Below are 14,868 nucleotides of genomic sequence, written 5' to 3'. Positions count from 1 at the left end.
CAAAATGAACTCATGATAACAGGGTATGGATAACTGAAATAACTTTCCAGTTTCTCAGCCATTCCGCTGATTGAGAGTGGAACAGGCAAAGCAAACATTCTACTGATTCTAGTAATAAAAGTTTCGATATTTGTTGCTTAGGAAACCATAGATTCAAGCCTAGGATGATAGAATTCCTATTTTCCTCCTCTTAAAATAAGCCAAATATATAAATAATTAACAATTGCAAGGCTTGCTGCCAAAAAAAAGGCAACTATGTATAACTAATATATTAAACAGACAAAGCAAGGGCACATTCATGAATGATTATATCATCACTAGCCTAACTTAAGGTCCCACTAGAGTAATATTAATAATTCAAGTGTAAGAGGAAAATAAATAAATGGCAAGGAAGAAAAGATCAAGCCTATTTAATAACAGCATGAAACATGGGACATTACCATAGTAGAAGAATATCATCCCAGGTAAAGTGTTTATCTGCTGCAATGCAAGCCAAATGAAAGAAAGTGTCTATAGTGTGTTTTTTGTCATGGTCATGAGGCATTATGCATCTGAATTAGCCATATAAAAGACGAGAAATGGATGGTATAGAATCATCAAATTAGTAGTGAGTGAACATCACTCGGTGAGAGTGTTCAATCCCATGAAGGATGAAACACGTCACAAGAGGAAAAGGAATGGTTGGTCGCAAAATGAAATGAGTGAGTTGGGGAATGAGTAAGAGCAAAGGAAAGCATGGATAGAGACAGAAAGCTTTTGTATTTCTTCTTCTTTTGCTTTGTGCGTACTTTCGGATTTTACAATGTGTCTTAGAGATACTGACGAAGAGATCAGAATGGACTAATATTACACTCTAAAGTGTCTTCCAATGCGATTAGTCGGTACACTTTTTTTCACTGTTATGGAGTGCTGTTGAAACCACGCGCTCTCTTTTTCTACTACTTTCCATTTAGTCATCTACAATTTAATTCTCATTTTGTATACAAGTTTTTCCTTATCGCTTTCATGTAGCACATGACTTCAACGTTAAGGAGAAGAATCCCCTAAAGTAAACTTATTTCATGAGTATGTATGATCTTTATTAACCAATTTAAATTGTAAAAATTTGGTAAACTGTAAACTAGTGGTCATATTTCATTCATCGAGCAATTTCTTTTTTCTTACTAATGTATAGTGGAAAAAGTATAAGTTAACAGAAACAAGATATTTAAAAACGAAAAGGAAAATACGTATAACTAGATAAAACAAAAAATTTGAATCCACAAACAAAAAGTGATAAGTGTCAAATATACGTTCATATTTTTATTTAATTTAGACATTTATTAATATATATTAAACTTTAAATCTTATTTTTGATTACTAAATACTTAGTCTATAAATAATTTTAATTAAAATTTAATTATGTAATTATCATATATTTTTTATGTTTTTCTTTGTTGAAGTGGAATACAGGAGAAAATAATTGGGAAAACTACAAATTTCAAAGGGAAAAATTGTTGTAAGACACATTGAAACTTGCTCAAAGTCACCATGAATTCATTTTGAGTGAGTCAAGTCAAAGAGCAACACTGAAAAATTACATCAACTCACTTTGAACGCATAGCAGAAGTGTTATGAGCGATTGAAATTCATTCAAAACTATTATAAATTTGTTTTGAACGAGTCAAGTTAAAAAGAAACACTGAAAGGTTACATCAGTTTGCCCATAGCACATACCATAGGCGCTTAAAGCGAGAAGAATTCATTCAAAGCTCCCACAAATTCGCTTTATGCTAATAAAAACAAAGGACACTCTTGGACAAATTCACATGGTCGCTCAGAGCTAGCAACATGGACGCTCTGAGCGATTGGACCTAACCCAAAAGGTCATTAGAAATTTTTATAAAAATAGGGTTTCTAGAAGTCTCATCAATTGCTATTGTGAGATAATTTTTTAGTACAATTTTAAGATAGATTAGAGAGTTTTGTGATATCAATTCAGGAATCACAGAAGACTCAAAAATCAATCTAGAGTTGTAATTCTCATTCATGAAGGGCTAAGTTTCCTATTATTGGAGATTAAGTAAGTTTCCTATTGTTGGAGATTAAGGTAGTTATTGAAACGTATTTCTTCTTGTTTTTTATTCAGTAGACATATTATTTGGTTAATTATTTTTCTTTTATTCTTAATTTTTGTTTAAGATTGATCACCCAATGCATGATTTATTAGAATTGATTGAGGCTGATAAACGCTTTTAAAACTATGATCTGGAAAAAATACTAATGACATTTATTACTAATGAATTGAAATAAATCTCATTAGTTAGACTTTTAGTTCTTGGCCTTAATGTTGAATTATTTAACAAAAATTATTAAGGAATTAAGATTTTTCTTAAATAACCTAAAATTTTTCACTTAAAGGATTAGGGTTTAAATACATGTGTGAATTATTAAATTAACTGTTTATAAATTGAATGACAAATTTATAAATTTTACATAGAAAAAGATAATAAATAAATTTCCAACTATTTTTATTATATATCAATTTTCATCCAAATTATTGTTTTCTTTAAATTTTTGTAATTAATTTTTTTATCAATTTTTAATTTACCTATTTAATATCAAGAATTATATTAAATAACTATAAATACAAGTTTTTTTGGACGGATAACTTAAACTTTTTGTCCATTTTATATTATGTCAATCGGTATTTATCAAATGAGAAGAAAAAAGATAACATTGACACATCATTCATAGGATACCTATAAATCAACCCATGATTATTAAATAACCTAACTACAATGAATGTTGAATTGCTAATTGCACCAGAAGTATAACAGAAAATAAGCCTGACTTGCGCATTGTACTTAGCATGACTATAATCTGAACAGATAAATTGGACACATCAGAACATTACCCCTGGCTATTTTATAATACGATTTCAATATTCAGATGTTGAAGTGCTGAAATAGCTACAAGTATAATGATAACAATGAATTACCTGTACATAGGAAATTTCCAGCCACCTCTTGATATGAAATCCTGAAAACAAAATAAAGTTGAGTAAAATACAACAATCTTAATTGTTTCTAAAAAAAATTAAAAATTGATAGAAATCTACTCTAATATTTGCATAAAACTGGGAATTACACAGATTACAGAAACAGAAATAGAACACATCATATAAAAGGTCTCTCAATCAATGGAGACAGCTGTGTGTATATAAACTCATGTCCATCCTCTTGTTTAAATGATGTAGGACTTTGTTTATATTCCAACAAAAACATGTCACACCTTCTCCCTTTTTGCCAATTGTCTAGCAGTTACAATTTACACGAAAATCCCCTATGCATATTCCCCTTTTCCTCTCCTCTGTTGCTCACGTAAGTTGTTATCATTACCTTTCCCTTTATATTTCTCCTTATTCACATAGGTTGTAGCAGTATTAGATATCTATCACAAGTTCATTGTATGAATGCTTGTATCTTTTCTAATGCCTATAAATTTGAAGCTTCTAATATATACAATTTTATCTCCCTTACATACTCTGCATACACTTGGTGAAACTTGGTGAAAATAGTTAACTTGGTGAAATCAAGTATGATTTTTTTCAAAAGACATTAAAGTAATTCTAAGCAAATTTACTTCTATTTTATCCGATATAAAAGATTATTGGCTTGGATGTAAATATTTAAAGAAATCAATCTAAAGAAAACACATGTCAAATTTGGTAAGGGTGAGTTTAATCTCATATCTAAATATTTTGACAATATTTTCTTCTTAATTTTACGTATCACATCATCATGCATTGTATTATATCGTTAGCTCTTCTTTGATTGTTATATCGTTTTGTATGTCACATCAATATAAATTATTAAAATATTAATATAATAAGTTAAAAATATTAATATAATAAGTTAAAATTGTATAATTATAATATTTAAGAGACTAAATTTAATTAATTCAAATTTAAGAAACTAAAATAGTACAATTATAATTCTTGAAAAAATTAAAAGTATATTTGAGCCTAAAATATAATAATAACTCGAAATTTATTTCAAAACATTCTTTCATAATACTTATATTGAAATTTACTTAAAATGGAAAATTCAAATTTGAATCCACTTAACACATGAATCAACTAATAAAAAAAGTTTTTAGTTATGATTGGTCCTAAGGAGTGTTTAGGGTGCTAGGCCCATGGTTAATAAGGAGGAAAAAATAATCCAAACAACTTTAAAATGGGAAGAAATTTATTTTAATTTCTTTAATAATGACACTTCAACTTTATTTTGTTGGTTCTTCTAAAACTTTTTCAATTCCTATATTTTATCTTATCAAAACAAAACTAAAAAAAAATTCTACCAAAAAAAATAAATGCCTATTTACATGTAAAATTTGTATTTATATGTGTTTAATTATGAGTAGAAGAAATATTTTTTGTCACAAAATGTATCATTTTTAATAAAATTAGGTGTTTATTTGTTTATTATGCTAGTATAATATATGTATATTTTAGATTAAAAAAACGTTTACCTATTACTTCATTTTTAACTCATAAAATGTTAAAATCGAACTTGATTTTAACTTAACTAAAGTTCTCTAATTTGAGGACTAAATATATAATTATATTATGTTTGAAGGGATAATTTTCTCCATCATACTAATCATACTCTGAACTTAAATAAAGTTGTCTTCTACGGAAAAGGATACATGAATTTTAAACTAAAAGAAAATCATAAAACTTTAATAATTGCTGGATGGATATATATTACTAATTAACTCTACGAATTTTATTTTATTTTTTGCTTGAATGTTCATATATATATATAGATTTATATCGGACAATTGTCACCATTATAATATCTTTGGGGGGACCTCGCTAGAATGGCCGGGAAGATGAGACTCGTGCGAATATAATTACATATATGTCAAATTTTGGAGGTATACGACAAGAACTATGCATCTCCACTCACAGAATGGGATCGGACCACCTTAAAAGAAAGAAAGAAAAGGCATAAAAATAGCAGAACGAAATAAACGTGTTTGATCAATGATTCACCTAGGAGTCACATGAACCAACTTCATCACTCATCACTGACTCGATATATATGTTACGCAACCACACAAGAACGGTATAACCACCAACAAACATAACACTTAGTTATTGATTTGTGTCAATGATGACTAAGTTGTTTCTTCTTTTCCTCGTCCTTGTTTCCTTCACGTGTCGACTCTCCTTTGCAGTGCCCAGTGACTACTCCATTTCTTCGGAGGAAGAAGTGTTCCAAGTGTGGCAGAAGGAGCAAGGGCGCGAATATGGCAACCCAGAGGAGAAGGCAAAGAGGTTCCAGATTTTCCAAAGGAACTTGAGGTATATCAATGAGATGAATGCGAAGAGGAAGTCACCGGTGCAGCATCGTTTAGGTCTCAACAAGTTTGCTGATATGAGTCCCGAGGAGTTTAAGAAAACCTACTTAAATGATATAGATATACCCTCTAACTTGGACCATATTAAGGTGCAGGATGATGAGTGTGAAAACCTTCCTGATTCTGTAGATTGGAGGGAGAAGGGAGCTGTGACTGAAGTTAGGGACCAAGGAGAATGCCGTAAGATTTTTTATCGATCGACATAGCATCTCCTTTCCTCAGTTTCTTCATTTATCTGCACATGCATAGCATATAGCATTCTAGTACTTAGCTTTTAAGTAAATTAAACATTGTGGAGTATGAAGTACCATATAGAACATATATAGAATCTTTTAAGTTTTATTAATATTGTATAAAAACTTTAGTTTTGCAATTAATATATTATATAGCGAAATGTGCATGAATTTTGTGGGACTGATATTTAACATGTTATGTTGTTAGAAAGCCATTGGGCTTTCACTGTGACCGGGGCCATCGAAGGAATAAACAAAATAGTTACTGGGAATCTTGTGACCCTATCTGCACAAGAACTCGTGGACTGTGACCCTGCCAGCAATGGTTGTGCTGGAGGCTATTACTTCAATGCATTTGGTTGGGTTATAAACAATGGTGGGATTGACACAGAAGCTAATTATCCATACGTAGCCCAAAATGGTACTTGCAAGGTCTGGTCACACTTTTTCTCCTTTTCCAAATAAAAAAAGAAATTGTGGAACTATTAATTTAGACATTATTTTTGTATGCTTAATTTAAGTTTTTTTTTCTCTTTGAAGGAAAATGCAAGCAAGGTTGTTAGTATTGATAACCTTCTAGTTGTGACTGGGTCAGAAGAAGCTCTCTTGTGCCGTGTTAGTAAACAGCCTGTTAGTGTGAGCATAGATGCAACTGGCCTTCAATTTTACACCGGTGTAAGTATATTTATTTAATTTACAATGGATATATATTATTAATGCCTAGGAAGATTGTTCAAATTTGTAAATTCTTGTGTTGACAGGGAGTCTATGGTGGTGAGAATTGCTCAAAGAATTCAAGAAATGCAACTCTTGTTTGTTTAATTGTGGGTTATGGTTCGGTGGGTGGTGAAGACTATTGGATTGTGAAAAACTCATGGGGAAAAGAGTGGGGAGACAAAGGTTACCTCTTAATCAAAAGAAATGTTAGCGATGAATGGCCTTATGGTGTATGTGCCATCAATGCTTTGCCTGGTTATCCAGTCAAAAAGGTTTCAACATCTTCAATTTTATCTTCGGCCATATAGTGGATCCTTTTCAAACCAATAGGCTTATCTAAAGCACAACACCATTTTGCAGTGTTGTCTTGGATCAGGGCATATTAGTACTTAAGTATTTGCCCTTTCTCCACAAATAATGGCGTTTGTGAACTGCAAGTGCGTGTGATATTTCGGTTTAACGTGCTTTAATAAAATAATGGATGGTCGTTCTACCAATTAATAATAGCCTTCGGTTTATTTCTTTACCACGATAATGGCCTGTAATCTTTGCTCTTGACTAATTGGACTCCAAGTACGGGAATCAATCAACCAAACGAGATTAATAAAATGGGCCAATCTTTAACTTATTCGGCCCTAACCCTTGTGGGCTAGAATCAAAAGGATCGATCACAAGGCCGTTCACCAAAAACAAAAAGGACCATAAGACTATAAAGCTCACACCAATAATGAATAAACATTGCTTGCTATTAATAATAAATACATATTAATTATAAGTTAATGATTTATTTAATATAAATAATTCATAATAGATAACTACGATAAGAATGTCATATTATCAATCATATGCTATATAAATAGAGAACCAAAAATTATAAATTTCATTCGTTTAAAATACAACATTTTGAACAAAATAATTTTTTAAAAAAATTCTCCTTCTTAATTTCATTTTGTTCATATTTTAAATACAAGTGAGAGGTACTTTTCCTAGAAGGTCAGAAATGAGAGCCATGTTGATGAATTATAAGGTAAAAGGGTAGGCTGCTATACTATTTAAGTTTAGTTGAATTTTTAGTCCTCTTATTTTTTAGGGGGGTGTATTGGATTAGGATTTTAAAGGACTTTTTTAGTTAAAAAAAATCCTACGGATTTTAAAAGATTTTGCAGGATTTTCATGACTTTTAAGATTTTGCAGGATTCTACAAGACTTAAAATCAGGATTTTAATGGATTCTGCAAGACTTTTAAATCAGGATTTTAATGGATTCTGTGAGATTTTGTAGAATTTTCATGGATTTTTTACATTTGATAAGATTTCAAAAAAAATTTCATACATTCAAATTTAAAGAGTCAAAGACAAAAATAATAAAAAAAAATAATGTCTAGAGAATTAATAATAATAATAATAATAATAATTCTCCATAATATCTTGTCCTCTTAAATAGCATTCACTCACATATCCATATCTATACTAGTCCTCCAAGCATTAGCGTATTTTCGCTCTTGTTCCTGGATTTGAATAATAGGTTCAAAAGTATGATCTTCATTAATTGGTAACGTTGAAGATGAAGGTTCATCCACCGCTTCAATTGGAAATTCATCAGAACGACATTCTTTACGTAGAAAATTATGTAGTGTTACACATAATAACACAAGTTCTACTCGTGTCTTAAATAAAAATGGAGATGCTGACTTAAAAATTGTGAACCTTGATTTAAAAATACCAAATATTTTCTTGATCACATTCCTTAAAGACGCATGACAAAGATTGAACAATTCTTTCTCATTTTCAGGGTGATTACCCTGACCTGCAAAATCTTGTAGATGATACCTTACACCTCGAAATGGAGCTAAAAATTGGCGTCGATTAGGAAATCCACAATCCACCAAAAAAATAGTTACCTAATTACATATGCAATATATATAATATTAGTATAATAATAATAATTATTATTATTATTATTATTATTATTTAAAGAATAAGCATTTAGATATAAGGAATATATATATATATATATATATATATATATATTATTTTAGTTATATATTATATGATAATTTTTAACGATATTTATAAATATAAATTATTCTAACAAATATTTTAACAATATTTCCTCTTTTAAAAAATAAGCTAATGAAGACATAAATTCTAAACCCTAAAAAATTAGATACTGCAACGTTTTATGTTAATTTTCTCTTTTAAAATATAAAAAAGTCCTAATTTCACAATATAAAAAGAAAAAGAAAAATTCATAGTAAAAAAAATAAAATAATTGTTGAGTCATAAAAGGAGGAGCTTAAGGGAAGAAGATAAATCGCAATTTTTATGCTAAGAGGGTTCTTCCCCCAATTAAGATCAATTTTCATCTCATTTTACTCACAGAAACCCTAACAAATTCATCTTTTATATATATATATATATATATATATATATATATATTGTAGAAATTATAATATCAATTTCATCTTTCACTTTTTTCTTTTCTTGATGTGTGTTATAAAAAAAATTACCACTTAAAAGTTAAAATTTTAAGCATTTTTTTGTGTTATATAAAGGAACAAATTCAACTACATAGAATAAAATAAAGCAAGTCAATTAAAGAGAACGAACAGAAAAATAGAACAAATCAATGACACTATCATTTATATATCAGAGTTTCACAAAATAGGAGAATGAGATGAGAACAATATTACAATATTATATATGAGCAATGAACAATAGTGCAGTATTATTAGCAAAGAAAAAATGGAGAAGACAGGAGCATAGAAAAAAAAGATAAAAAACTCACTTGAAAAGTCACTTCAAACAATCCTTCGAAATCCGATGGGTTTGGATGGGATTGTTTTATGAATTTGGTATTTATAGATAACACTAAAAAGTCCTTCAAAATCCCTCTCACACAACAATCCTTTAAAATCCTTATATTTTTGAATACCAATGGATTGTTTTTAAGTTGTAAAAAATCTCAAATGAATACCAATGGATTTTAATGGACTCTTTAAAAAATCTTGAAAATCCTGATTGAATACCACTGGATTATTTTTAAGTGACATAAAATCCTGATTGAATACCAATGGATTTTTTTACTCAAAAAAAGTCTTTTAAAATCCTACGAAATCCTAAACCAATACACCCCCCTTAGTTTCACAATTTTTAATTTTTTTCACTATCTTAATTATTCAACTTTGGTCCATATAATAACTTAACATGAATATTTAGCAAAAATGTCAACATCACTTTGTACTGCTCTATTACAATTAGCAATATCTATTAAATATTAGAAGATAATGAATGAATCAAAATTATACAACTAAAATAATAAGTAATGAAATTCATGTAAAATAAAAGTTGGACGGATGAAGTTTATAAAAAAAAAATTAAAAAAATACTAAAAATACAAATACAAGCCTATTATAAGATTTTGATTAAGAAGTCTAACACTCAGGCAATTAAAGAGTATGTATTAGTCTTTATAATTTGTTATTAACAAGTTTGATTTGGATAATAAAAAAATTCTAAAATACAAGTCTCCTTAAGTTTCATAATATATTGAAAATCTTAGTTGTCATTCCCTCGGAGAGGGTAAGGTAATAACTCGATCCACTTAACTTACCCTCCAAAACGATTCCGAACAGTTTTTTAACATAGAAGCAGTATATAACAGCAAAAGAAAGAAGCCAAGATCACGTGCCAGAGCAGGTGAGTGAGATGGCATCTAGCACCTGGAATTTGTGAACCAAACTACTTCCCAACGTAGTCTTAAACCACTGTCTACTTCGCTCTTAATTTCATTCCCATACCATTCCTATGCAATTTGTCATTTTCTGAAACAGGAATTTCCTGCGAAATTTCGATTTCGTGCTTCTCCAGAACACCTTATTCTGTTTCTTTTTTTTTTTTTTTCAGCCCACAATTTCTAAAATCAACAAAGTCAGTGATGGAGAGAGTTATGCTAAATATTTGCGGGATTTTTTTTTTCATTATTACATGTGTGTATATATAAATATAACCTTGACACAATTTCTTATTAATAATTTACATGAATGTTACCCGTATTAACAATCTAAGCTTGTGAGATTGATGTTATTAATTGTTTTTGCTGCAAGAGATAAGAAGAGAATTTTCATTTTGACTGGATGCTCTTGCTTACTAATTACTTGGAGATATCTTTCTTTCTGCATAATATTCTAATTAACGTGTACGAATAAATTACATGGCAATTGAAGGAATTAATGGGGAACAAAACAGCTTTCGTGACTGATGAGGACTTATTATTTAGTGGAAGACTGAGCATTATTGAGTCAAGGTCTTTGTAATTTAGCAATTTGCATGTGATTTGTTTTTGACGATAGAGAAGAATGTCGCAATTGCTGTTTGACCGTTCTCCATATTTGACAATCATATTCTATATTGTTTACTCAGCCATGAGCCATGTCAGTCAATGCAGTTTCATTTTTTTTAGTGGCCAAACAATTAATCAATTAGTCATAGTTTAAACCAATAAAATCTCGCCTGATTTGTCAACATTACAAGATGAAACACCCCGAAATGGAATAGGTGCAATGCAATCAAACTACAATTATTCTCTGATGATTACTCTGGTTTTCTTCATTCATGAATCATGACTAATCTATGAAAATGGCCTTTCAAATAGTTCAAAATCAATTTCACTTAACTTTTAAACAAACTGATACATAATTATATTCTCCAAATTTGCAGCAGAATATGGAACCAACCGACATGGAAAATCCAACACTCTCTGATGTATCGAGGCATTATTGAATGATATGAACATGTTAACACATCAAATAATTTGATCTGTACGTAACATGAGGCTCGATAATATGGAAGTGTTCCTCCTTATATTCATGCATCATGATGCAAGCGCAGCAAGTGTTGTCAACTCTGCGTTTGGACAAGTCATTTGCGAGGCACTATAATCGCTATGGCTGAGCTGAACAAGTCCAGCATCCCATTGGATCATATGGTATTTGGATCTTTAATACCTCAGAGTCCAAAATAAAGGAACTGGGACTGGGACCCCGTTAGTTTCACACACACAAGTCATCTTCAAATCTCTTTGCCATAATCCCATTTTTATATTCTATCTCACTTCCCCTCGATCCAACCATACCCAACAAACAAACATCCCTTATTCCACACCAGTGTTGTCCCCGTAAATTTCACAACTTCACGCTCGCCAATTTACCTTTAAATAATCATAAGTCAAAAATAAAAAATACTAAAATCGCAATCACCGCATCACCGAGCGGTAATATTAAAGTTTTTTTATTGAAAAATAAATAAATCTGTCTATTCCTCTCTCTATCTTTCACTCACGTTGGATGTTCAAGTGCCGTTAACTCTCCGTCAAAAGATGACGCCGTTGCTTCCTTACTACTTCCCACTTCCTCTATAACCACTAACCACTAACCGCAAACCTTAACCACATTAGACCAGAGCAGACCAAGCTCTGTTTCTTTTCTTTGGTAAGAGAAACAGTGGAGCAAAATGAAGCCCTTTTGCAGATTCTTGATTCTTGTATCGCTGTTTTCTCTTGCGGAATCTTCATGCAACAACAGTGAAGAGCATGAGTTGGTGTCAAAGGCTTTCAAATCAGTCTCTGGCTTCAACGCTTCCTCCCGGTTCCAAACCAACTGCTCACAAACTCACATCACCCGAATAGTACTTCCATCCCAAAACCTCAGCGGCACCATTTCATGGAACTATCTGAGGAACATGTCGCGTTTGCAGGTTCTCGATCTGTCCCAGAATTCCCTGGAGGGCCACGTGCCTAGCTGGTTTTGGTCAAGCTCGAACTTGTCGGAAATAAACCTCTCCAGAAACAGGTTCGGAGGCAGCATCGATATCAACACCTCGTTTTCATCCATTGAAACGCTGAACCTCTCCCACAACAGGTTCACCAATTCAATCCAACTTTCTGGCCTCCGAAACCTTAAAATCCTCGACTTATCAAACAACACCTTCACCGGTAACTTCCCTTCCGATTTCCCTCCACTCAACACTCTCGAATACCTCAACATCTCATTCAACAACTTCACCGCCTCCACTAGCCTAAACGAGTTGGATAGATTCAAGTTCAACGAGTCATCTTTCATCCACGCTGGCAACAACTTCACCTTCGACAACAGCACAAATCCAATTCACAAGAAACAAGAGAGGCCAAAATCCAAAACGGTGATTGTTGCAGCGTCGTGTGCATCGGCAGCGCTAGTACTGATTCTGTTGTCCACTTGGGTACTCTGCATTGTGATGGAGAAGAGGAAGGAAGGCGCGAAGAGGAGAAAGTGGGCGATTTCGATGCCGGTCCCACAAGGGATGAACAGCGTGGTGGAGAAATCAGGGCCGTTCGCGTTCGAGACGGAATCGGGGTCAACGTGGGTGGCTGACCTGAAGGAACCGTCTTCGGCGGCGGTGGTGATGTTCGAGAAGCCGTTGATGAATCTGAGCTTCAAGGACCTCATTGTTGCCACGTCACACTTCGGGAAGGATTCCCTCCTGGCGGAGGGAAGGTGTGGGCCCGTTTACCGGGCCGTGCTGCCCGGGGACCTCCACGTGGCAATCAAGGTGCTGGAACACGCCAGAGACGTTGATCCTCATGACTCCGTCTCCACCTTCGTTGACCTCTCCAGGCTCAAGCACCCCAACTTGTTGCCCCTCTCCGGTTACTGCATTGCAGGTAAGCGTGCCGTACCCCTCACACACTCTTTCAAAATGTTTTCATTTTCGCGGCTCTGCTCTCAATTCTCATTAATGCCTTTCACGGGTTTCATTTTTTAATGTCTTTGTCTCTTCCAATGTTTCATACTCAACATCTTCCCTCCTCTCTCTGTCATCCTTTGTTTCTTCAACTACAAATATAATATACTAAACTCCATGCTTATCATTGCGTCTGGTAATTCGTGCGTAGTGTACTTTCCGCAGGTTTAATTTTTTAGTAGCCACAATTCACTAAAACGCAATGCACTTGCATAAACTTTCCTCTTTTTAATGAAAAATATATTGTGCACTAGTATTTCTTAGGCTGCGTGCGTTTGTCTCCATTCACCCGTGAAATAAAACTATGAACTTGAATTTAAGTTGAGTCCATGAATCCAGAACTCCCATAATTTTAGTTTGGTTATTATCCAGAAGAAAGAGCTTTACATGTGACAGGGGAGACATTGTAGATTTGTAACAGAATGCAAGTTGTTAAATATTGACTTCGTTTCTTTTGATTTTTTTTTATTGTAGATAATATCATGAATTGTTATTTTCAATTATTTAATTTTTAAAGGTTTTATGCATTTGTCATGAATAAAGATATTAAGAACTTACTGTATGTTTTATATTAAAAATCGATAAACAATGTATAAATTATATTTAATTGAACTATATTATTAATATAGTATTTAAAAAATTGGTTGAATTTTCAGGTAAGGAGAAACTGGTACTGTACGAGTACATGGCAAACGGGGACTTGGGAAGGTGGCTACACGAGCTTCCAACTGGGGACACCAACGTGGAGGATTGGACAAGCGACACGTGGGAGATTCAAAACGGCGTGGTCGACGACGGATCCCCAGAAAAGATGGGGTGGTTAACACGGCACCGTATCGCGGTGGGAATAGCGCGTGGCCTCGCGTACCTTCACCACGCGCGTTCCAAGCCCGTGGTGCACGGCCACCTCGTTACCTCCAACATTCTACTTGCCGACGACTTTGAGCCACGGATTGCCGATTTCGGGTTGCGAGCCGACCCGAGTCCGAACGGCGGCACGGAGGATGACGTCTACTGCTTCGGGGCGGCGCTGATGGAGCTGCTGACCGGGAAGGAGAGCAGGGCGGAGGCGGTGGCGGCGACGAGGAAGGCGGTGAGGGAGGGGCGCGGTGAGAGGGTGCTGGACGAGAGGCTGCGAGTGGGTGGCGGTGAGTCGGTGGTGAGTGAGATGGTGGAGAGTCTCCGAGTGGCGTTCTTGTGTACGGCGGAGTCACCTTGGAAGAGGCCCAGCATGCAACAGGTGTTGGGTTTGCTCAAAGACATTCGTCCTCGTCAAGGACAACTCGTTCCGAGTTGACTCGTCAAACCCTTCATTTTCTTGTTCTTGTCATTATGCTGTATAGTGTAATTTTTGGGGGAAAAGAAAAAGTGGAAAGGGACAAAAAGATGGGCATGATGAATGGGAATTGGGAAGGGTAGAGTTGTTTACTCTTTTTTGGGGAGAGAATCCCACTCAGGACTCAGGAGTTTCCATAATTTATTCTTTTTCTTCTTTTTTTTTTTCTTTTATCTGCTCCCTTCACTTTAAAATATGTAATTTTTTTACTTTTTTATTTTGTTTTATCCTCTTTTAGTTTGTTTCTTTTCTTTTTGCTTTATTCCCTCGTTGAATTTATCTTTAGTTAAGATTTAAGAATGTCTATTATTACACGGAATAAATTAAAAAAAAAATCAAGGATAGTTTAGTAGGTGGACATAACGATAATGCATGTCCATTTGCAGGTTACGTG

At 33.3% G+C, this 14,868-nt stretch overlaps 2 protein-coding genes across 2 annotated transcripts; both read left to right on the top strand.

Moving 5' to 3' along the window:
* Positions 1–5,098: 5,098 nt before the first annotated feature.
* LOC109788245 (P34 probable thiol protease) lies at positions 5,099–6,863 on the top strand. Its single transcript, XM_020346926.3, has 4 exons — positions 5,099–5,589; positions 5,851–6,074; positions 6,183–6,317; positions 6,404–6,863. Exons 1-4 carry the CDS (start codon positions 5,160–5,162, stop codon positions 6,665–6,667), a joined length of 1,053 nt encoding a protein of 350 aa, XP_020202515.1. The 5' UTR covers positions 5,099–5,159; the 3' UTR covers positions 6,668–6,863.
* Positions 6,864–11,170: 4,307 nt separating this feature from the next.
* Positions 11,171–14,711, top strand: LOC109788237 (calmodulin-binding receptor kinase CaMRLK). The gene is made up of 2 exons (XM_020346917.3): positions 11,171–13,058; positions 13,795–14,711. Exons 1-2 carry the CDS (start codon positions 11,870–11,872, stop codon positions 14,433–14,435), a joined length of 1,830 nt encoding a protein of 609 aa, XP_020202506.1. The 5' UTR covers positions 11,171–11,869; the 3' UTR covers positions 14,436–14,711.
* The last annotated feature ends 157 nt before the right edge of the window (positions 14,712–14,868 follow it).

The sequence above is a fragment of the Cajanus cajan genome, chromosome 2, assembly GCF_000230855.2.
Source record: "Cajanus cajan strain Asha chromosome 2, NIPB_CcT2T_4, whole genome shotgun sequence".
NCBI classification, from domain to species: domain Eukaryota; kingdom Viridiplantae; phylum Streptophyta; class Magnoliopsida; order Fabales; family Fabaceae; genus Cajanus; species Cajanus cajan.
The sequence above is the reverse complement of the archived record's forward strand: the minus strand, read 5'-3'. Positions and strand labels throughout refer to the sequence as shown.

Bases quoted from the DNA above. Each gene is read 5' to 3' on its own strand.
- LOC109788245 (XM_020346926.3), top strand. From the start codon at position 5,160: ATGATGACTAAGTTGTTTCTTCTTTTCCTCGTCCTTGTTTCCTTCACG. The intron at 6,075-6,182 runs GTCTGGTCACAC...TTCTCTTTGAAG, and splicing joins CCCAAAATGGTACTTGCAAG to GAAAATGCAAGCAAGGTTGT. The intron at 6,318-6,403 runs GTAAGTATATTT...TTGTGTTGACAG, and splicing joins GCCTTCAATTTTACACCGGT to GGAGTCTATGGTGGTGAGAA.
- LOC109788237 (XM_020346917.3), top strand. From the start codon at position 11,870: ATGAAGCCCTTTTGCAGATTCTTGATTCTTGTATCGCTGTTTTCTCTT. The intron at 13,059-13,794 runs GTAAGCGTGCCG...TTGAATTTTCAG, and splicing joins CTCCGGTTACTGCATTGCAG to GTAAGGAGAAACTGGTACTG.